The following is a 21,490-nucleotide window of genomic DNA, read 5'->3' on the forward strand; positions in this document are numbered from 1 at the left end:
AAAAATCCGAGCGTATTCTACAACCACACTACCATTATTACAACTAACAATTAAAGCTGACATTTCAGGCGATGGAATGTTTCCTGCATATTAGAATTTTCCCAATACAGGGCGCCTGGGTGGCTCAGTTGGTTAAGCGACTGCCTTCGGCTCAGGTCATGATCCTGGAGCCGCGGGATCGAGTCCCGCATCGGGCTCCCTGCTCAGCGGGGAGTCTGCTTCTCCCTCTGACCCTCCCCCCTCTCATGTACTCTCTCTCATTCTCTCTCTCTCTCAAATAAATAAATAAAATCTTTAAAAAAAAAAAGAATTTTCCCAATTACAACGTCTCTTCCATTTGGTGAAATCAATATTTCATAACAAACCAGAATTCCCCGTTATTGTCACGTGGGTAGAGACCAAATCTCACCTATCACAGCCCGCTCCAGGGCAGCTGGACACATCACCACCCACGGCTCCTAAAGAACTGAGCGCAGAGACTTGTGGGAAATGTAGTCTCCCGCTGCAATTCGAATTCCACAGGAATTCCCGCACAGGACTCTGGGAGTCTTCCGGGTTCCTTCTGCGCACGGGCGGACCCGCCCCCTCTTCCGCCCGGAAGTTTCGCTGCCTGCTCTTCTCCGTTAGCTGCTGCCACTGCCGCTGGTGCGTTGGTTTCTGTGTCCCTGAAGGTTGATGCGAAGGTGGAAAGGGAGCCCTGCGACCCGCGGGGACTCGGCGGGGGCGGGACCTGACGTGCAGGTGCGACCCACGGACCGGGGCGAGGGGCGCGGGCAGGGCCGACTCGGGCTGTGCTTGCAGGGGTTGCTTCGCTGGGAGAAGGCACGCTGTGGAAGACCCGGCGTGTGCTTCGGGGAGCTTGGCGAAGTGGGCGTGGAGCGCAAGGTGACAGCGAGGGCGGGGGCGGGCTGCAGACGGTCCGCGTCCACGTTCCGGCTGTGCCTCTGCAGCATCCTGGGCCGCGCCGGGAAGCTTTAGGACGTTCCTTTTGCTCGCCTCTGATGCGGGCGTCTTGGTGAATAGTGAAGTGACCCCGATTCCCTAGAGATCATTGTGAAGGGCGTGCGCGCCCGGGTCTTACTGGGAGGCCGTTGTATCTGCGGGGTTTCTTGGAGTCTCCTCAGCAGGCCCAGTGTCAGGTCCCCTCCTCCGCTATGCAGCCTGCCGAGCACTTGCGTTTACAGAAGTTGATGGAAGACCTAGTTTCCAGGGACCGCTAGTTCTAGGAGAGATGGTTCGGCCCCGGACGACAGTCTTGTCTTCTTTGGAAGAAGGCAGCTGTTAGGAAGCACGAAGGGGAGCGCCCCGTGAACGGGAACACGACTACCCCTGTGACCTGAACCCTCCCACTCGCGCTTCAGAGCAGAGGCAGAAGAGTCCTGGAAAGGAGAAGACCCCAACTTCGCACGGCCAAGCAGTTGTTGATGCTCCTGCCCGGAGTGAACAAGATTTGGGGGCTACCACCTCCCCCAGAAGTCACCAGGGACTGCGTGTTATTGGAACGTTGGGCCTGCTTTCAGGAGACCTGAGCCAGGCTGAGACAGGTGGGCAAAGGCCCCCGAAATGTCACTCATCCGAGGGGTCTGAGGTGGAGGGATAACCTGCTGCAGCTGAGAGAAGCCACCTGCCCGTGCTTGCGAAACACTCCCATTGCTTTATTCTCCCCTCATTGTTGCCGTTATCTGCACTCTCTCCGCTTACGCAGCTAGAGATGTGGTGATGCTCCCTCTGTCTTGAATGTTCTTCCTGATGGCTCAGGAAGGGTTTGCCAGGGCATCTCTGCCTTATAAGAAGGATGGGGGGGCGGGGGGCGCCTGGGTGGCTCAGTTGTTAAGCGACTGCCTTCGGCTCAGGTCGTGATCCCAGAGTCCTGGGATCAAGTCCCGCATTGGGCTCCCTGCTCGGCGGGAAGCCTGATTCTCCCTCTCCCACTCCCCCTGCTTGTGTTCCCTCTCTCGCTGTGTCTCTCTCTGTCAAATAAGTAAATAAAATCTTAAAAAAAAAAAAAAAAAAGGATGGGGGAAAAATGGATTTGAGGACATAAGTGGTTTGCCAGGCTCACATGATTTGCATACATCAGGCATCCTGGCTTTTGGATAGTGTTATCTCTTTTGCCACAATTAAGCGACAACACGTTTGTTTCTGACACCATTTTTGATAAATGCGGTCAACTTAACCATTTCTTAGAAGAACTTGCCTTAAACATGCTTATCCCATTTTCCCTGATGCTTTGTCTGTCATATGTCTTATGCTCCAGGCATTTATAATACAGGTGTTTCCCACTCAATGCCAGTAATCTGGTCTGTGAAAATAAAAAATTCTGCAGTACAATGCCAGGAGCCTGTTTTTCCATTTTTCATTGTGCAAAATGGGAAAATTAGACTACATCACATTTCTTCTCTAAACCATTTTTTTAGAATGTAAATAAAACACAGCATGTGCCCAACTGTAATCAACAGACTCATATAATGAAGTAAAGGTGTCAAGATGTAGTCTTCTGAAAGGCAGACAGTTTTGTGTGATTCCCATGGTCTCTCTTCCAGCAGACTCACTGAAATCCATCGAGTGGGCATTCTTTATGCTCTTCCAAAGTTCTGTATGTGGTTGTCAAGTTCTACTGATGGTACTTGGTGTGTTATTCAAGACTTTCTCCCCCATGTAATTTTGTTAAAAACATACTGAGTTTGGGGGTTTAAATGTATCACTTTAGCATTTGCTAGGTAACAGGCCAACCACATTTAATGACTTTATTTTTTTTTTAAGATTTTAATTAATTTATTTATTTGTCAGAGAGAGAGCACAAGCAGGGGGAGCAGCAGGCAGAGGGAGAAGCCCAATGTGGGACTCGATCCCAGGACCCTGGGATCATGACCTGAGCCGAAGGCAGAGACTTAACCAACTGAGCCACCCAGGCGTCCCACATTTAATGACTTTAAACAAGGGTCATTTTATTTTTTTTTGAAGTCCTACGGCCCAGCACTTGGGGCTAGGTTTACTTGATCAGTTCCTGTGTTAGTGTTGCCTGGTTCACAATAGAGGCCATACTCATCTGGTGCCATGACTAAGGTTGGTTGGTTGAAGAGGACTTCATTTACTTTTTTGGTGGTTGGTGCTGGCTCTTGGCTGAGCCATGTGTCCTTATCAGGCTAGCCCCAGGCCTCTTCACAAGATGTTAGTGGAAAAGTACTCTTCATCCTGTGTCTGGGTTGTATGTGCTGAGTTCCTTTTGATGAAAGCAGATCAAGTGGCAAAGCCCACGTTAGTTTTGGAGGAAATGAATACAGGGAAGCAAGTCATTGAGAACCATTACTGGAACAGTGCACAACAACAACATGTACCATGTACGTTATGAGCATAAGACATAAGACAGAGAAAGTCATTAAATGTTTTCCTATAAAGTCATTGCCCAAAAATGTTGGTTGCAGGATATATACGTTCTGTGAAGATGGGGTATTTAAACCACAGGTGTCCTCATGGAGACACTACTGTGAAACCCTGCATGTATGTCTCTATTAATAGGAACATAGTTAATCATTATTTAAATAAGTCATCTTCAAAATCTTAAATTGATTCTTACTATTAACTGTTGATAAGTCAGTAGGAAATAGGTGTTTTGATTAACTAAAGATAAACTGTATGTGTAAATTAATGGGCTTGTGGGTACTCCTTCAATAGGGTCTTTCCTGCCCTTTCTCAAGGTGTAAAATATTCTTGTCCCACAGAAGGTGCTCTCTCTCTCTCTCTCAATTGTCTTTTCTAGCTAATGTGTAAAGCACTTCAGACAAGAGAATCCAGGATCTGGGAGCAAGCCACAGCAGTCCTGTCATGACCCTAGTCCATTCACCTTCTCTCCCAGCTATCTTTCCAGAGTCCTCTGAGTTTCCAAGAGCCGTGGAAGATGAATACATCTCTGGTGAGTTGTTTGTTTGTTTATTCCTCAGCTTGTTTTACGTGGGCCTTCATAAGCTTGATGAGGAAGGGCTCATACTTTAAAATAGAAAAATAGAAATAAGTAAAATGCAGCTTTAGGGAGATATACATAGACCTGATAAAGGTGGCATGTAGATATGGGCAGGTTATATAACCGTAGAGTCATCCAAGGTGAGTGCAGATTGGTCTCTGGTGTTTCTGATGCCATGGCAAAAAGACACACATAGTTGCTACCTGTTCAGAAAGGACCCTTAGGAGAGGCGTGCCACATTCTCTTGGGACATGAAAATTGATGTAGTGGACAGTGTTTTGCTACCAGTCTGGAAATCAACACTTTCAGCACTCTGCAGTGGTGATGGTTACCTAAAATACAACTTGCTTAATAAGCTTTGCTAAAATAGTGTCCCAGACAGCTTTTGGAGGGCCCTACTCAATCCACGGCCCTACTCAATCCATGATCCAAGGCCCTATTTGATCCAAACCTTGGGATGTCTGTAGGACTGAATGGACTGCAGGTCTTTAAATAACTCTCCATGGGCGCCTGGGTGGCTCAGTCGTTAAGCGTCTGCCTTCGGCTCAGGTCATGATCCCAGGGTTCTGGGATCGAGCCCTGCAGTCGGGCTCCCTGCACAGTGGAGAGCCTGCGTCTCCCTCTCCCTCTGCAGCTCCCCCTACTTGTTCTCCCTCCCTCTCTCTCTGTCAAATAAATAAAATATTAAAATAAATAAATAAATAACATGTTTCTCTCAGCCAGTCTGTCTGTGTAGGTTGTGCATCTGACTGTTCAAAGTTGTATTTTCTGAACAAATAGTTCTACGACTCATTTGCACCTTAACCTACTCAGTGTTGTCTTAATTCATGTTTTCTAAGTGGAGAAATAACCTACAACCTACATATCAACCCAGATTATAGTTTGATTCAATGACTGTGCTGTAGGCTTTGCCTTACTTGAATCTTCTGCTGTAGTAAAACTACTGTCCAGGATCTTCTCCTGGACATTCTTGTCTGTTAGCTTCTATGGTGGCCTCCCTGGTGATTTCTCTTTGTTTCCTCTCCTGAACGTAGCTCATCCAAATGTTCAAATCTGGGCCCCATTTTCATACTATATGGTTTTTCTTGAGTTGTTTGGCCCTCTGTGGTTTGACAGTCTTGACAATTCCTCTCTCCAGCTTGGACCTCTTCCCTAGCCTTTGGACCACAGGTTCAACTCCCTGGTGAATGTTTCTTTTGTAGCCATCCAGAAGACACCTCAAACTGAGCGAGTCCTATGTGCAAAGCACATCTTCCTTTCTTCCCTCATGTATGATACTTCTTCCATTTATCCAGTGACTCAAATGGGATTTCTCCTGGCTCCCTCCCTCTCTCTCAGGTATAATCTCATTTAATATGAAATCCTGCTACTTTTGTTTGTTCTTTTCATTTTATCTAATATCTGCATCGGTGCTCACAAGTACAGTAACTTTCTGTTTTACATTGGTATTATCTTTCTTGGCCACACCTGAAGAACGATGTGTTTGCTTGTTGATCAGGTTCAGTCCCTCTTGAGCTGTGCTACTAGGTACATGTGTGGTGGCAGCTTGAAGAGTCTAGCTGGAGAGAAGCATTAAGGAATTAGATATATTTGAACAAGGTTCAAGATGAAGGTAGGCAAAAGTATAAAAGCAAGGAGCACAGATTTTGATAATTTTTATCTTTTTATTTGTATACAATTTTCAGTGATTTTATTTATGGTTTTTATTATCATAGAAATATAAATTGCTAGTTCAAAAATGACCTGTCATGTGTTCAACCCTGTTAAAGAATATTTAATTTTCTGCTGTTTCTGCTAATCTCTTGAAATGAGTAGGGAGAAATGGATGTATGCATCAACATAAGTCATTTTGGACTAGAAATTGGTGAAAAGTTGGTTAACTTCAAAATTTTGATAAAATATACATAACCACAAATTGGCCATTCTGACTTATTTTTTTAAATTTTATTTTATTATGTTAGTCAGCATACAATACATCATTAGTTTTTGATGTAGTGATCCACGATTCATTGTTTTCATTCTGACCATTTTTAAGAGTACAGTTCAATTTCATTAGTTATCTTCATATTGTTGGGCAGATCTCCAGAAATTTTTCATCTTTCCCAAATGTTGCTCTACTCATTAAATACCAACAACCTATCCCCTCTAACTCAGCCTTTGGCAACCATGGTTTTATTTTCTGTGTCCATGAATTGAGCCTCTCAAGGTGAAGCCATGCAGTATTCATCTTCCTGCGGCTATTTTACTTAACATGTTGTCTTCAAGGTTCAGTTGTGTCATAGCATGTTGTGGTCGTAACTTATATTTGTTACTCCCATGAAGTTGAATTTAATTACCCTTGACTCTCAAAGCATTTCTCATATTTTTTTCTGTAAGAACTGGAAGAGACAACTTTTTTAGCCTTAATAACAGATAAAATGGGAAATACTTAGAAAGTTTTTCAGTCCTACAGGTTCCTGGATTTCTAGTATTTCTCACTTTTCTTTCATCCCTATAAACTGGACTGTTTATTTCCCCCCGAGCTCATCACTTTCCTACAGTACTTTACTAAAGGCAGTGACTAGTAGCTGATATTTACTACTAATGATGTTTTCCCACCTCTTTTTCTAAAGCTTTAAGCCCGTGAGGTAAACATTATGTGACTTAGTACATACCACTCATGTTACTTCGGTAACCCTACATACATAAGTATCGGTTATTGTAAGTAACACTGTGATCTATCGTTTAGCCCCTGGTAGCAGGGGCTAAACCGGTTTCTTTGCCCTGCTGTTGCTGTTGTTGTTGGTATTTGTTTCTGTCTGGTTATGGTGCCCATTCATTATCAATTAGGCCCACAAGAAAGGTTTCTTTCTTGTTCATACTACCTATTCATCATGGGTTGGCTTTGTTTTTTCTCCTTTCTGCTTTATTCAGTGTTCCAGACAGAGGAGTTGTGTTTTTTTTTTCTTGTTGTTGTTTTGTTTTTAAACTGTAACATTGTTGGTCCTCTAACAGAGGGAGAATATGGGGATCTATGCATGGCTCCTAGAGCTTCTACTTAGAAGTTACATGTGTCATGTCCATTCACGTATTATCTGTCAAGGCAAGATAAATGGAGGAACACAGATCTGCTTATGTGAGTTCCACCTCAAAGGCATGTTAATCCTTTTGCAGAGAAGGGCACCACAGGGTGTGCTATGGATTAAATTGTATACCCCCAGAATTTATATGCTGAAGGCCAGCTCTAACTGTCAATGTGACTGTATTTGGAGATCAAGGCTTTAGAAAGTAATTATTCTTTTTTTTTTTTTTTTTTAAGATTTTTATTTATTTGAGAGAGAGAGAACGAGAGACAGAGAGCAGGAGAGGGAGGAGGGTTAGAGGGAGGAGAAGCAGACTCCCCGCTGAGCAGGGAGCCCAGTGCGGGACTCGATCCCGGGACTCCAGGATCATGACCTGAGCCGAAGGCAGACGCTTAACCATCTGAGCCACCAGGTGCCCTAGAAAGTAATTATTCTTAAATGAAGTCTGAAAGGTGGGGCCCTAATCTGATAGGATTGGTGGCCTTATGAAAAGAGGAAGAGGAGGGATCTTTACCTCCCCACCATGAGAAGACACAGCAAGAGGGTGACCATCTGTAAGCCAGGAAGATAGTCTGCACTGGGAATGGAATTGACTGACACTTTGATCTTAGACATCCTAGCCTACAGAAATCTGAGAAAAGAAATTTTCTTTTTAATCCATTCAGTGTAGGGTATTTGTTATGGAAGCCAGAGCTGACTAATAAGGAAGGGACACTAAAGTTTGGTGAACAGAAGCATAACGTACCATACTTTTTTTATTCTTGCCCAATTTTCTTTCTTTCTTTTTTTTTTTAAGATTGAGAGAAAGAGAGCAGGAGCAGGGGAGCAGAGGGAGAAGGAGGCCCCCTGCTGAGCAGGGAGCACGACACGGGGCTTGATCCCGGGACCCTGGGATCATGACCTGAGCTGAAAGCAGACACTTAACGGACTGAGCCACCCAGGCACTTTTCTTTCTTTTTTTTTAAATTAAATTCAGTAGCCAGCATATAATATGTCATTAGTTTTTGATTTGGTGTTCAATGATAAATGGTTGAGTATAACACCCAGTGCTCATCACACCTCTTTAATGCCCATCACCCAGTAACCCCATCCCCTTCCCACCTCCCTTTCCTCAACCCTCTGTTTCCTGGAGTCAGGAGTTTCTCATGGTTTGTCTCCCTCTCTGATTTCTTCCCATTTAGTTTTCCCTCCCTTCCCCTATGATCCTCTGTACTATTCTTATATTCCACATATGAATGAGTGAAACCATATAATTGTCTTTCTCTGCTTCACTTATTTCACTTAGCGTAATACCCTCCAGTTCCATCCACGTTGATGTAAATGGCAGGTATTCATTCTTTCTAATGGCTGAATAATATTCCATTGTATATATGAAACACATCTTCTTTATCCCTTCATCTGTTGAAGGACATCTTGGCTCCTTCCACAGTTTGGCTATTGTGGACATTGCTGCTATGAACATTGGGGTGCATGTGCCCCTTCTTTTCACTACATCTGTATATTTGGGGTAAATACCTAGTAGTGCAATTGCTGGGTCATAGGGTAGCACTGTTTTTAACATCTTGAGGAACATCCATACTGTTTTCCAGAGTGGTTGCACTGACTTGCATTCCTACCAACAGTATAAGAGGGTTCCCCTTTCTCCGCATCCTCGCCAACATTTGTTGTTCCCCATCTTGTTAATTTTACCATTCTGGTGTAAGGTGTAAGGTGGTATCTCATTGTGGTTTTGACTTGTATTTCCCTGATGGCAAGTGATGTGGAGCACTTTTTCATGTGTCTGTTGGCCATTTGTATGTCTTTTTTGGAGAAGTGTCTGTTCATGTCTTCTGCCCATTTTTTGAGTGGGTTATTTGTTTTTTGAGTGCTGAGTTTGAGAAGTTCTTTATAGATACTGGGTATCAGCCCTTTATCTGTAATGTCATTTGCAAATATCTTCTCCCATTCCATGGGTTGCCTCTTAGTTTTGTTGGCTGTTTCCTTTGCTGTGCAGAAGATTTTTATCTTGATGAAGTCCCAAAAGTTCATTTTCGCTTTTGTTTCCCTTGCTTTTGGAGACATGTCTTGCAAGAAGTTGCTGCAGCCAATGTCGAAGAGGTTACTGCCTATGTTCTCCTCTAGGATTTTGATGGATTCTCACATTGAGATCTTTCATCCATTTTGAATTTATCTTTGTGTATGGTTCATTCTTCTATATGTAGCTGTCCAATTTTCCCAGCACCACTTGTTGAAGAGGCTGTCTTTTTTCTTTCTTTCTTTTTTTTTTTTTGAGGCTGTCTTATTTCCATTGGAAATTTTTTTCTGATTTATCAAAGATTAGTTGACCACAGAGTCGAGGGTCCGTTTGTGGAGTCTCTGTTCTATTGGTCTATGTGTCTGTTTTTGTGCCAATACCATGCTGTCTTGGTGATCACAGCTTAGTAATACAGCTTGAAGTCAGGCAATGTGATGCCCCCATCTTTATTTTTCTTTTTCATCATTCCCTTGGCGATTTGGGGTCTATTCTGGTTCCATACAAATTTTAGGATTGTTTGTTCCAGCTCTTTGAAAAATGCCAATGGTATTTTAATAGGGATGGCATTGAAAGTGTAAATTGCTCTGGGCAGGATATTTGCACAGTGTTTATTCTTCTAATCCATGAACATGGAAAGGTTTTCCATCTTTTTTGTCTTCCTCAATTTCTTCATAAGTGTTCTGTAGTTTCTAGAGTATAGATCCTTTACCTCTTTGGTTAATTTATTCCTAGGTATCTTTTGGTTTTTGTTGCTATTGTGAACGGAATCGATTCCTTAATTTGTCTTTCTACAGTTATATTGTTAGTGTATAGAAAAGCAGTTTATTTCTGTGCATTGATTTTGTATCCTACCACATTGCTGAATTGCTATATGAGTTCTAGTAATTTGGGGGTGGAGTCTTTCGGGTTTTCCACATAAAGTATCATGTCATCAGTGAACAGAGAGAGTTTGACTTCTTCTTTGCCAGTTTGAATACCTTTTATTTCTTTTTGTTGTCTGATTGCTGAAGCTAGGATTTCCACTACTATGTTGAACAATAGGGGTGAAAATGGGCATCCCTTTCGTGTTCTTGACCTTAAGGGAAAAGCTCTCAGTTTTCCGCATTGAGAATGATATCTGCTGTGGGCTTTTCATAGATGGCTTTTATGATATTGAGGTATGTTCCTTCTATCCCTACACTGTGGAGAGTTTTAGTCAGGAAAGGATGCTGTATTTTGTCAAATGCTTTTTCTGCATCTATTGAGACAATCATAAGGTTCTTGTCTTTTGTTTTATTAATGTGATCTATCACATTGGTATGTGGATGTTGAACTAACCTTGCAGCCCAGGAATAAATCCTACCTGGATGTGGTGAATAATCCTTTTAATGTACTGTTGGATCCTATTTGCTGGTATCTTGTTGAGTTTTTTGGCATCCATGTTTGTCAGGAATATTGGTCTGTAATTCTCCTTTTTGATGGTGTCTTTCTCTGGTTTTGGGATCAAGGTAATGCTGGCCTCATAGAAAGAGTTTGGAAGTTTTCCTTCCATTTCTATATTTTGAAACAGTTTCATAGGTATTATTTCTTCTTTAAATGTTTGGTAGAATTCCTGTGGGAAGCCATGTGGCCCTGGACTCCTGTTTGTTGGCAGATTTTTGATTATGCTTCAGTTTCTTTCCTGTTTATGGGTCTGTTCAGATTTTCTATTTTTTCCTGTTTCAGTCTTGGTAGTTTATAAGTTTCCAGGAATGCATCCTTTCCTTCTAGATTGCCTAATTTGTTGGTATATAATTGCTCCTAACACATTTTTAAATTTTGTCGATTTCCTTGCTGTTGGTCATGATCTCTCACTTTTCATTCATGATTTTATTAATTTGGGTCCTTACTCTTTTCTTTTGGATAATTCTGGCCAGAGGTTTATCAATCTTATTAATTCTTTCAAGGAACCATCTTCTAGTTTCATTGATGTGTTCTACTTCTGGTTTCTATTTTGTTGATTTTTGCTCTGATCTTTATTATATCTCTTTTCCTGCTTGGTTTAGGCTTTATTTGCTGTTCTTCAGGTCCTTTAGGTGTAAGATTAACTTGTGTGTTTAAGATTTCATTTTATTTGAGAGAGGTTTGTGTTGCAATGTACTTCCCTCTTGGGACCGCCTTTGCTGTATCCCAAAGGTTTTGAACCGATGTGTTTTTATTCTCATTAGTTTCCATGAGTTTTTTAAATTCTTTGATTTCCTGATTGACCCATTCATTGTTTATCAGGATGCTCTTTAACCTCTAAGTGTTTGATTTCCTTACAACTTTCTTCTTGTGATTGAGTTTCAGTTTCAAAGCACTGTGGTCTGAAAACATGCAGGGAATACTCAGTCTTTTGGTATCGGTTGAGACCTGTTTGTGACCTAGTATGTGATGTATTCTGGAGAAAGTTCTATGTGCACTTGAGAAGAATGAATATTCTCTTGTTTTAGGATGGAATGTTCTGTATATATCTGTGAAGTCCATCTGGTCCAGTGTGTCATTCAAAGCTCTTGTTTCTTTATTGATCTTTTGCTTAGATGATTTGTCCATTGCTGTGAGTGGGATGTTGATGTCTCCTACTATTAATGTATTATCAATATGTTTGTTTATTTTGGTTATTAATTGGTTTATATAATTGGCTGCTCCCTTCTTGGGACTTAGATATTTTCAGTTGTTTGATCTTCTTGTTGGATAGGCCCTTTAAGTATGATATAGTGTCCCTCTTCATCACTTACTACTACATCTTCGGTTTAAAATCTAATTTGTCGGGGCGCCTGGGTGGCTCAGTCGTTAAGCGTCTGCCTTCAGCTCAGGTCATGATCCCAGGGTCCTGGGATCGAGCCCCGCATCGGGCTCCCTGCTCAGTGGGAAGCCTGCTTCTCCCTCTCCCACACCCCCTGCTTGTGTTCCCTCTCTCACTGTGTCTCTCTCTGTCAAATAAATAAATAAAATATTAAAAAAATAAAATAAAATCTAATTTGTCTGATAGGAGGATTGCTACCCCAGCTTTCTTTTAAGGTCTGTTAGTTTGGTAAATGGTTCTCCACGCCCTCACTTTCAGTCTGGAGGTGTCTTTAGGTCTAAAAGGAGACTGTTTTAGAGAGTATATGGATGGTTTTTGCTTTTTTATTCTATCTGATACCCTTGTCTTTTGATTGGAACATTTAGCCCATTTATATTTAGAGTAACTATTGAAAAATATGAATTTAGTGCCATTGTATTGCCTGTGAAGTCCCTGTTTCTGTAGAGTGTCTCTGTTACTTTCTGGTCTATGGTACTCTTGGGGTCTCTCTTCACTTACAGGATCCCCCTTAATATTTCTTGCAGGGCTGGCTTGGTGGTCACATAATCTTTTAGTTTCTGTTTGTCCTGGAAGCTCTTTATCTCTCCTTACATTCTGAATGACAGCCTTGCTAGATAATGAATTCTTGGCTGCATGTTCTTCTCATTTAGTACCCTGAATATCTCATGCCAGCACTTTCTGGCTTGCCACGTTTCTGTGGATAGGTCTGATGTCATTCTGATGTTCCTCCCCCCATATGTAAGGAACCTCTTCTCCCTAGCTCCTCACAGGATAGCTTCTTTTTTTCTAGGATATGCAAGCTTCACTATTACATGTTGGGGTGTTGATCTATTTTTATTGATTTTGGAAGAGGTTCTCTCTGCCTCTTGGATATGAATACTTGTTTCCTTCCCCAGATTAGGGTAGTTCCCAGCTATGATTTGCTTAAATATACCTTCTGTTCCTCTTTCTCTTCCCTCCCTGTCAGGCACCGCAGTAATTCTGACATTGGTTCGTTTCAGGGCATTATTAATTGCTCAAAGCCTTTCTTCATGGGCTCTGAGTTGTCTTTCTCTCTTTTCCTCAACTCCCTTCCTTTCCATCAGCCTGTCTTCTAGATGACTTAGTCTCTCTTCTGCCTCATTTACCCTAGCTGTTTGAGCAACCAATTTAGACTGCATATTACTCATAGCATTTTTAAGTGTGGCCCGATTAGATCTCATTTCTGCACTTAGAGATTCTGTACTATCATTTGTGCTTTTTTCAAGCCTAGCTAATAACTTTATAATTGCTATCCTGAATTCCATCTCTGACATCTTATATCCATATCGATTAGCTCTGTGGCAGAGAACATTGCCTCTGGTTCTTTCTTTTGTTGTGAATTCCAACTTCTAGTCATTTTGTCCAGAGAAGGCTGGGTGAGCAAATGAACAGAGTCCAAAATAACAACCATGATCCAAGCTAAATATACCCTAGAAAAATCCAAAGTGGTCAGAAGCCACCACAGAAAAGCAAACAAAACCAAAATGAAACAAAACAATAAAAAAGGGGTGGGGAGAGACTATAAACTTGCAGGGTGGACAAAGCAGGGTGATCTACTTGTTCCTGATTGAATTTTGGTCTGTGTGTTAGAAGACACTACATCTCAAAATTGCAAAGAAAGCAAAACCTATATATATATGTTTGTGTGTGTGTGTGTGTATACATGTACATATATATTTATATAATGAAATAAAATTGAAATCATATAATTAAATAAAATTGAAATTGAGTGAAAAAAGGACTAAAATGAAGTATATGTCTGTAAAATGTAGATGTAAAAAATACAAGTTAAAAAGTGACTTAAGAACATAAGTTGGTAAAACAAGAAGGTATTTGAAATGGAAAAAAGTTAAAAAAAAAAGAAATGGAAAATGTTAGACTGAAAGATAAATGAATCATGAGAAAACACCTGTAGTGCAATATACTATTTTCCCCTGCCGCTGGAGTTTTACAGTCTTGTGGGATCCATAAAGTTGTAGTCCACGTGTTCTTCCAGTCTGTCTTCTGGGGGAGGGGCCTGCTGTGCTGCTTCTCAGATTTCTTTGTCTGAGTGGAGTTGCCCCACCTCTTGTCAAATTCTTGCCAAATTTTTTATATGAACTTTTAAATTATCTTTTGTGTATCTAAGAATGTGTTATTAGGATAAATTATATTAATTTACTGATTTTGGGAGAATTGATGTTTTTGATGTAGATCCTTCCTATTCATGAATATGGTATGTCTTTTCCTTTGTTAGTTCTTTTTGTATCCTTCATATTTTTTCCCCTGACATGGTTTAGTATGTTTTCTGTTAATGTGTTGATATGTATTCTGCTTTTTGTTGTTGTTGTTGTTATAGTTTGAGTGGTTTTTGTATATGAACCTGATGTATATTTTTTATAGTCTGGTAATTTATAAAATTTTCTTACAGAAAATTCTTTTTTGTATAGAATACGTCATAGGATTCTTGGGTTTTCTAGGTAAAAAATATATGTAAATCATGACCATTTTCACTATATTTTATCTCTATTTAATTGCATTGACTGTTATCACTTGTAGATTTTTGAATAACTGTGGTTGTAGCGCATCCTTATATGCCAGTGGTTCCTCATTAAGTGTGATGCTGGCTTTGGGGTAAGACATTTACATTGTATCATTTTAAGGATGCATCCTCTAAATCCTCTTTTGTTGATGGTTATTACAAATGGGAGGTTATTTTGTAGATACCTGCTCAGTGTTTATTTAAATGATCATAGGGCTTTTCAGAAATATGACTATGATGACATGTTTTAATAAATTTCTTAATATGGGGGTTATTTCTATTCCTAGACTAATCTTTAGAAATTCTTTCTCTGTGTCATGGTCTCTTTCTGTGTCTAAAGCATGGTATCTGTTCCTTTTCTCCTTTCAATCTCTTAGGTTTCTCTTTGAGCTCTTTCATTCACTTGGTGGCTTCAGTCAGCTACTGCTAAAATTCTGCAGCTTCCCAAATCTTTATCTTCAACTTAGATTTTTCTTGAGCTCTAGATCATATAACCGGTTGCCATTTTGACATCCCTACATACCTGACCACAGAAACTTCAAACATGCTGTGTCCAAGATCTGTGTCTTTTGTGCCCAGTGCACTCTTGTGTCCTCTTTTCCAATTTCACCTTACAGTACCTGTATCTAGCTGGTTGTACAGACAGCCTGGTAGGAAAACTCCTCCTTCATCCTTCTCAGAGCAAATTAGTGCCAAATTCTGTTCCTGCTTTTTCTTTTCTTTTTTTTTGGGGGGATTAGTTCCCTATTCTGTAATCTAATTGCTCTATATCCTTTCACCTCAAGTTTGTCCCCTCTGACTCTCTCTTAAGCTCTCCCCATTTTCCTTATAGGGGATGACTATTAAAATGCAAATCTGGTCACGTAACTTACCTCTTTTTATGGGCCCCTCACTATTTACACCCTGTGGCGTAGGAAGTGGGAGGTGCTTACCCTGGGGTAGATATAAGCAACCCTTTGGGATATATGGAGGAAATACTAGGATGCCTTTTACATGCTTTTAATTTGTAAAAACAGAAGACAATCTGAGTACCTCACATTTGTTCTTTTGGAGTTCGGTCAAATATTTAACTGCAGAACCACTATAATCAGTTCCTTAAATACCTTTACTGCCTTTATCTCTCACCACAGCCCAGGAGCAGTCACTTCGACATGGCACTGTTTGTGCTTCTGTTAATGTAGAATGTGTTCGTCTTGCTCTTGTGACTTCTGCTATAGCCTCATATTTGTGAGAACATGGGGTTCATATGGAATAGCTGACATGTTTGGCTCTTCAGTGAAGTGTAACTGGATAGTACAAAGGACAGCTGTTTTCTCTTTTATTACTCTAGTCTACGTTAAACGTGTGTTTAACCTGGTTTATCTAGTGCAGTATTTCAAGTATATCTTTATTTTTTATTTATTTTAAATTTTATTTATTTATTTGAGAGAAAGAATGAGAGAGAGAGAGCACATGAGAGGGGGGAGGGTCAGAGGGAGAAGCAGACTCCCCGCCGAGCAGGGAGCCCGATGCGGGACTCGATCCCGGGACTCTAGGATCATGACCTGAGCCAAAGGCAGTCGCTTAACCAACTGAGCCACCCAGGCGCCCTCAAGTATGTCTTCATATATATGCCTCCATTACCAGATCATACATGCTGAGGAGCAGAATTTTATTTGTCTTTCCATCTCTAGCAACAAGGACAGTTCAAGGTATAAGAGAAACTTTATAATAGTATTTTTAGGAACAAATGAATTATCGCAGAGGTAGGAAATTTCTACTGTGGTATCTCTTTACCCCACAGTACAGAGTACAAACCATGGTGTATTTTACAAGACAAAACACACAAAAAAGAATGAACTCTTAGACTCTCTGTTCTGATCCAGGCTGATGCCTTGAATTGAGGCACATGTCATTACAGGAGTTGGTGTCATTTGAGGACGTGGTTGTAAACTTCTCCTGGGAGGAGTGGCAGGACCTGGATGATGCTCAGCGGACCCTGTACAGGGTTGTGATGCTGGAGACGTACAGTAGCCTGGTGTCATTGGGTGAGTGAAAGTGTCCTAGTAAGTGTAAGCAGTTTTTTCTTCATTGGCAAATGTGCAACTGTTTATGAAGTTAAATGCTACTTAGGTTTAAGATTTGAGGCCTGGAAGAGTGTTAGTGTTCACCCTTCTAATCAGAGGTTCACATTGGCCCTTCATTGTACAGTTCTTGCAGCTGTGCTCTTGTCGTTCTTCAAAGGTCCTGAAACTTAAGCTGTTTGTTAAAAGTCCCACTTTATTTCTGATCAACAGGGCACTGCATTACCAAACCTGAGGTGATTGTCAAGTTGGAGCAAGGAGCAGAGCCATGGACTGTAGAGGAAGCCCCAACCCAGAGCCTCCCAGGTCAGTCCGTGCATACTGGGCAGGGGTCTGGGAAGAGGAGAGCACAGCAGATGTTGGCCGTGCTGGGCTGTTTTCTCCAGTGCTTTTCCCAGGTCCAGACCTTAGGACAGTGAGTCTGCATGTGTCAGACTCATGCATTCTTCACTCTCAAAATATGGCTCTCACACACAAATATCCCCTTCTTTTTTTAATCACCCTCTATTTTCTTAGACTTACCCAAAATCCAATACCTAGCTGTATCTCTTGGCATTTTTTTTGGTTAATTACTTTCTCTAGATTCTTAATGTTTTCCTTTTGTCCATTTTCAAGGACTGTTTGCTTTAAGGCATTCATACATTTGTTTATTCTTTCAGTATGTTAATTGGAAAATTCTAGGCAGTGGTCATTTTCTTGTGCAGATAACAACAGTAATCAAAAAAATGTCCTTTTTACGGAACTTGACGTTTCTTGAGAGGGAAAATGAAACAAACATATATGTTAAGTAGTGAAGTAAGAACCCTGAAGTATATTTAATGAGGACAAGAGAGAGAAAATTGTGGTGTATTATAATTTGAAGGGTTCTGAGAAGGCAGTTTTAGGGCGATTAAGTATTTACATTGGTAGAGCTTAAATTGAGATGACTACTTTCCATTTCCACATGTCATAGATGAGTGCATACAAAATCTAGAGTAGGGGATAGATGTCCATCACCATACTGGAGATGTAAATTGGGAAATTATTAACCCTAAACTGCCAGGATTAGAGGAGGTGGCCTCTGGAATTACTAAGAACATGCAAGAAGAAGTCCTGGTGGAAATCTCGTGAACTACGACATCAGAGATCATGAAACTGAGGAGGACCCAGCAAATTGTTCAGCATGGAAAGAGGTGGTTTGTGACATGGTATGAGAAACTAGAGATTGTGGGTCCAGGGCTAATAGGACGAAGAAGAGTTTCAAGTTGGGGGACTCAAACTTTGGGATTGGAATCTGAAGTTAGTATGTTTACCTTCTCTTGTGGAAATCATTGTTAGAAAAGAAAAAAGAATGAGAAATGTGTGGGACTCCAGTTTCAGTGGAACTCAAAGACAACTGAAACTCTGAAGTGCAAGATAGAAGTCTTCAGAAGCAGTGAATTACCAAGTAGGGATCGTTGTATCATGAAGTGGGGTGAGAATGCCAGGGTTTGTTTTTTTTTTTAATCTAAGTAGGAACGAGAAAGGTTTTTCAATGATGGTGGGCATAGTCTGGGTTGTGGAACCTAAATCTTTTTTTAATTTTTAAAGTTTTTAAATTTTTTTTTATTTGAGAGAGAGTGAGAGCGAAAGCAATCACAGAGGGTGAGGGAAAAGCAGACTCGCCGCCGAGTAGGGGGCCTGATGTAGGGCTCGATCCCAGGACCCCGGGATCATGACCTGAGCTGAAGGCAGATGCCTAACCAACTGAACCACCCAGGCACCCAACCTAAATCTTTTAGACTAGCAGGGAGGAGTTGCACAAAGCGATGAACCAGAGTTTCCTGTACCTGTTATGGTTGTGAGAAGCCAGGGATGTAGGATTTCATTAGGAATTAGCAGAAAGCTGTCTTTGGCTAGCATGGAGAGGGAGAGAGGATGCCTTTGAGAAACTCCACAGGTGCTCATAGCCAATCCCCAGAGAGGAGTAAAAAAATAAACGTGGGTGCAAATCCTTGTCCTAAGCAATATCCCCACTTAGGTGACAGACAAATGGTCCTCTACTGCATCCTAAAGTAGCCGATCCAGGAGGATCTTGTCATCTTCAAAGCTGAGTGATGAGAAAAGGCCAAGTACAAGGAACTCACAGTTATTAGGAGAGAAAACAGGAAACAGAACAAGAACACAAATGGCAGATGAAAGAATTCAGCCAAAATCCGTGGCTAGGGAAGAGGTGAATATTGTGACCGAATATTTCCTCATGGATCCAAAAAGGAAAAAAGAAACTTAAAAAAGCAAAACTGACAACTAAAACCATGATTTGATGTTAGAGAACCTACTAGTGTAATTTGTTACATCAATTCATTAGAAAGAAAAATCGTATGTTTATCATAATCATACCCATTATTGATTCTTCACAATTTGTATCCTACTGTGATGGAAAGAAACTGCTTCATTCTTATACAAACATTCCATAAGAAATGCTTAGATGTGGTTCACAGATATGGTTACTTTGTCTCATTTTAGATGTCCAGACTGCAGATGACCTGATTGAGACCCGCCAGGAGCATCAGAGCAGACATGTGTGGCAAGTTGGATTTGCCAACAACAAAACATCAACTAAGGAGAGAACCAGCTTGGGAAAACCATTTAATTTGAGTGCAATCCACCTTTCAAACCTGATTATAAATAATGGAAACTGTTCAGGAATGAAGCCAGAGGAGTTTAATGTGTGTCAGAACATGTTTCTCCCTGGTGAGCCTGATGAGATGTATGCTGGAGAGAAGCCTGAGGACCATAATACAACTGGGAAACCCCTCAGGTATGGCGAGCATTGTAGTTTTCATCAGAAGGATCAAATTTTGCAGCCACCTTTTGAATTTGGTGGGCAAGGGAAGGGCTTCAACAAGGAGGCAACCTTCTTTACACATAGCTGTGCTCACATGGGAGAGCCTACCTATACATATGACGAATATCAGAGAGCCTGTGACAAGTCAGCTCTCATTGCCCAAGAGAGAACTCACATAGGGGAGGATCACTGTAGATGTAAGGAATGGGAGAACACCTTTTGTGCAAAACCAACACAGTCGTATCTTCATAGAGCTGATTTCAAGGAGCAATACCGTAAACTTAATCAAAGTGGGGATAATTTCAGCAAGAAATTACACCTCACTCCACTTTCAAGAACTCAGTTAGGAGAGAAAACTTTTGAATGTGATGTATGTGGCAAAACTTTCTACAAAAAGTCTAATCTCAATAAACATCAGAAAATACACACAGGAGAGAAACCCTATAAATGCAGTGAGTGTGAGAAAACCTTCATCAGTAAAACAGTTCTTACAATACATCGGAGAACTCATACAGGGGAGAAACCCTATGCATGTATCGAATGTGAGAAATCTTTCTGCCATAAGTCACACCTAACTGTTCATCAGAGAACCCACACAGGAGAAAAACCGTATGAATGTTATGAATGTGGGAAATCCTTCTCTGTGAAAACCAAACTCACTGTACATCTGAGAACACACACAGGAGAGAAACCCTATGAATGTAATGAGTGTAGGAAATCCTTTTACCAGAAGTCAGCCCTCACTGTACATCAAAGGATTCACAATAGAGAGACACATCATGAATGCAATGATTGTGGTAAAACCTTCCATAAGAAGTCAATTCTCATTGCACATCAGAGAACTCACACAGGAGAGAGACCTTATGAATGTAAAGAATGTGGGAAATCCTTTGGCCATCGCCCAGCTCTTACCGTACATCAGAGAACTCACACAAGAGACAAACCTTATAAATGTAACGAATGTGGGAAATCTTTCTGTGTAAAGCCAAAGCTCACTGTGCATTTGAGACTTCACACAGGTGAGAAACCCTATGAATGTAAGGAATGTGGGAAGACTTTCTACCAGAAATCAAAACTCACTGTACACCAGAGAACTCACACAGGTGAGAAACCTTATAAATGTAATGAATGTTGGAAAACCTTTTGTGAGAAGTCAACTCTCAATAGACATCAGAGAACTCACACAGGAGAGAAACCCTATGGATGTAAAGAATGTAGGAAAACTTTCTACCAGAAGTCAGCCCTGACTGTACACCAGAGAACTCACACAGGAGAGAAACCCTATGAGTGTAATGAATGTGGGAAAACCTTCTGTCAGAAATCACACCTCAGCAAACATCAGAGAACTCACACTGGAGAGAAGTCATGTGGGGCAGAGACTGGCTATATGTATACCAAAACTCACTTTCTCTTTGTGTTGGGCACACAGTTAGCCTGCATGTCTCAGCCTCCCTTTACTGTGGGTGGAAGCGTGTAATTGAGCTATGGCCAAGAGATCATGAACACAAATTATGACCATTATTTCCGTGTCTGGCCACAAAAAAACTTACTTGCGTTTGCTGATTTTTCATTCCTTGTGCTCTTGAAGTGCAGATTACCCACAGGTTTGTCTTTGGAGCCTTAGATGGTAACCGTGACTTAAGACAGAAAGGATTGATTGGGGAGGGCAGAGATCTTCTAAACTCTACCGCAAAAATCTTCACTTGTACTTAATCTGAGTGAGAAATATTCACTGTTGAACCCTTCTGTGTGTGACCTATTTACAACACTGTGAGTCCATTATAGCCAGTTTGCTTTATGAATTTGAGATAGGCTTCTCTGAGAAGTTACCAGTCCTTGTGTAGGAGATTCACATAGGAAAGAACCTGAGTTCACCCCCAAGTCAATGGATGGAAAAAAATCAAAGAAATCATAGGAAGAAAGAAATTCAATAAATGCAGGAATGCCTTTATTGGCCAGAGACAGCTCATTGAACACTGAGAATAAAGTAAAACCTTATAAATATCTTTAATGTGTCCAATGCCCCTAAGATTTGTAGAAGCCCTATTTATCTATTGTGAGGATTTATAGGGCACACTCAAGAGTCTCAGGGTTAGCAACATCCTTGGTCTGAGATTTACTGAGGCTCCATTTTGCTGATAGTGTCCTGAATGTGATCTTTAGCCAAAAGTCATTTCATACTTTAGGGATCTTTTTTTCCTGCCCGGAGAAGCTGGGAAGGAGGAATAGTTTTATTTTC

The 21,490-nt window shown here is 41.1% G+C and overlaps 1 protein-coding gene across 3 annotated transcripts; it reads left to right on the top strand.

Annotated features, from left to right (window-relative positions):
- The first annotated feature begins 576 nt into the window (after positions 1-576).
- Positions 577-21,138, top strand: LOC117998132 (zinc finger protein 883-like). Of its 3 annotated transcripts, XM_034986761.1 has the most exons (6): positions 578-741; positions 1,362-1,544; positions 3,761-3,913; positions 16,283-16,409; positions 16,659-16,751; positions 18,930-21,138. In XM_034986761.1, the coding sequence occupies exons 3-6, from the start codon at positions 3,899-3,901 to the stop codon at positions 20,726-20,728; spliced, it is 2,034 nt and encodes a 677-aa protein (XP_034842652.1). In that variant the 5' UTR covers positions 578-741; positions 1,362-1,544; positions 3,761-3,898; the 3' UTR covers positions 20,729-21,138. The 3 variants fall into 3 exon arrangements, with proteins under 3 accessions (XP_034842661.1, XP_034842652.1, XP_034842643.1); XM_034986770.1 differs by lacking the exon at positions 1,362-1,544 and having other exon boundaries at positions 577-741; positions 16,248-16,409; XM_034986752.1 differs by lacking the exon at positions 1,362-1,544.
- The last annotated feature ends 352 nt before the right edge of the window (positions 21,139-21,490 follow it).

The sequence above is a fragment of the Mirounga leonina genome, unplaced genomic scaffold (assembly GCF_011800145.1).
Source record: "Mirounga leonina isolate KUSES-001 unplaced genomic scaffold, KU_Mleo_1.0 Mir_114, whole genome shotgun sequence".
Lineage (NCBI taxonomy): Eukaryota > Metazoa > Chordata > Mammalia > Carnivora > Phocidae > Mirounga > Mirounga leonina.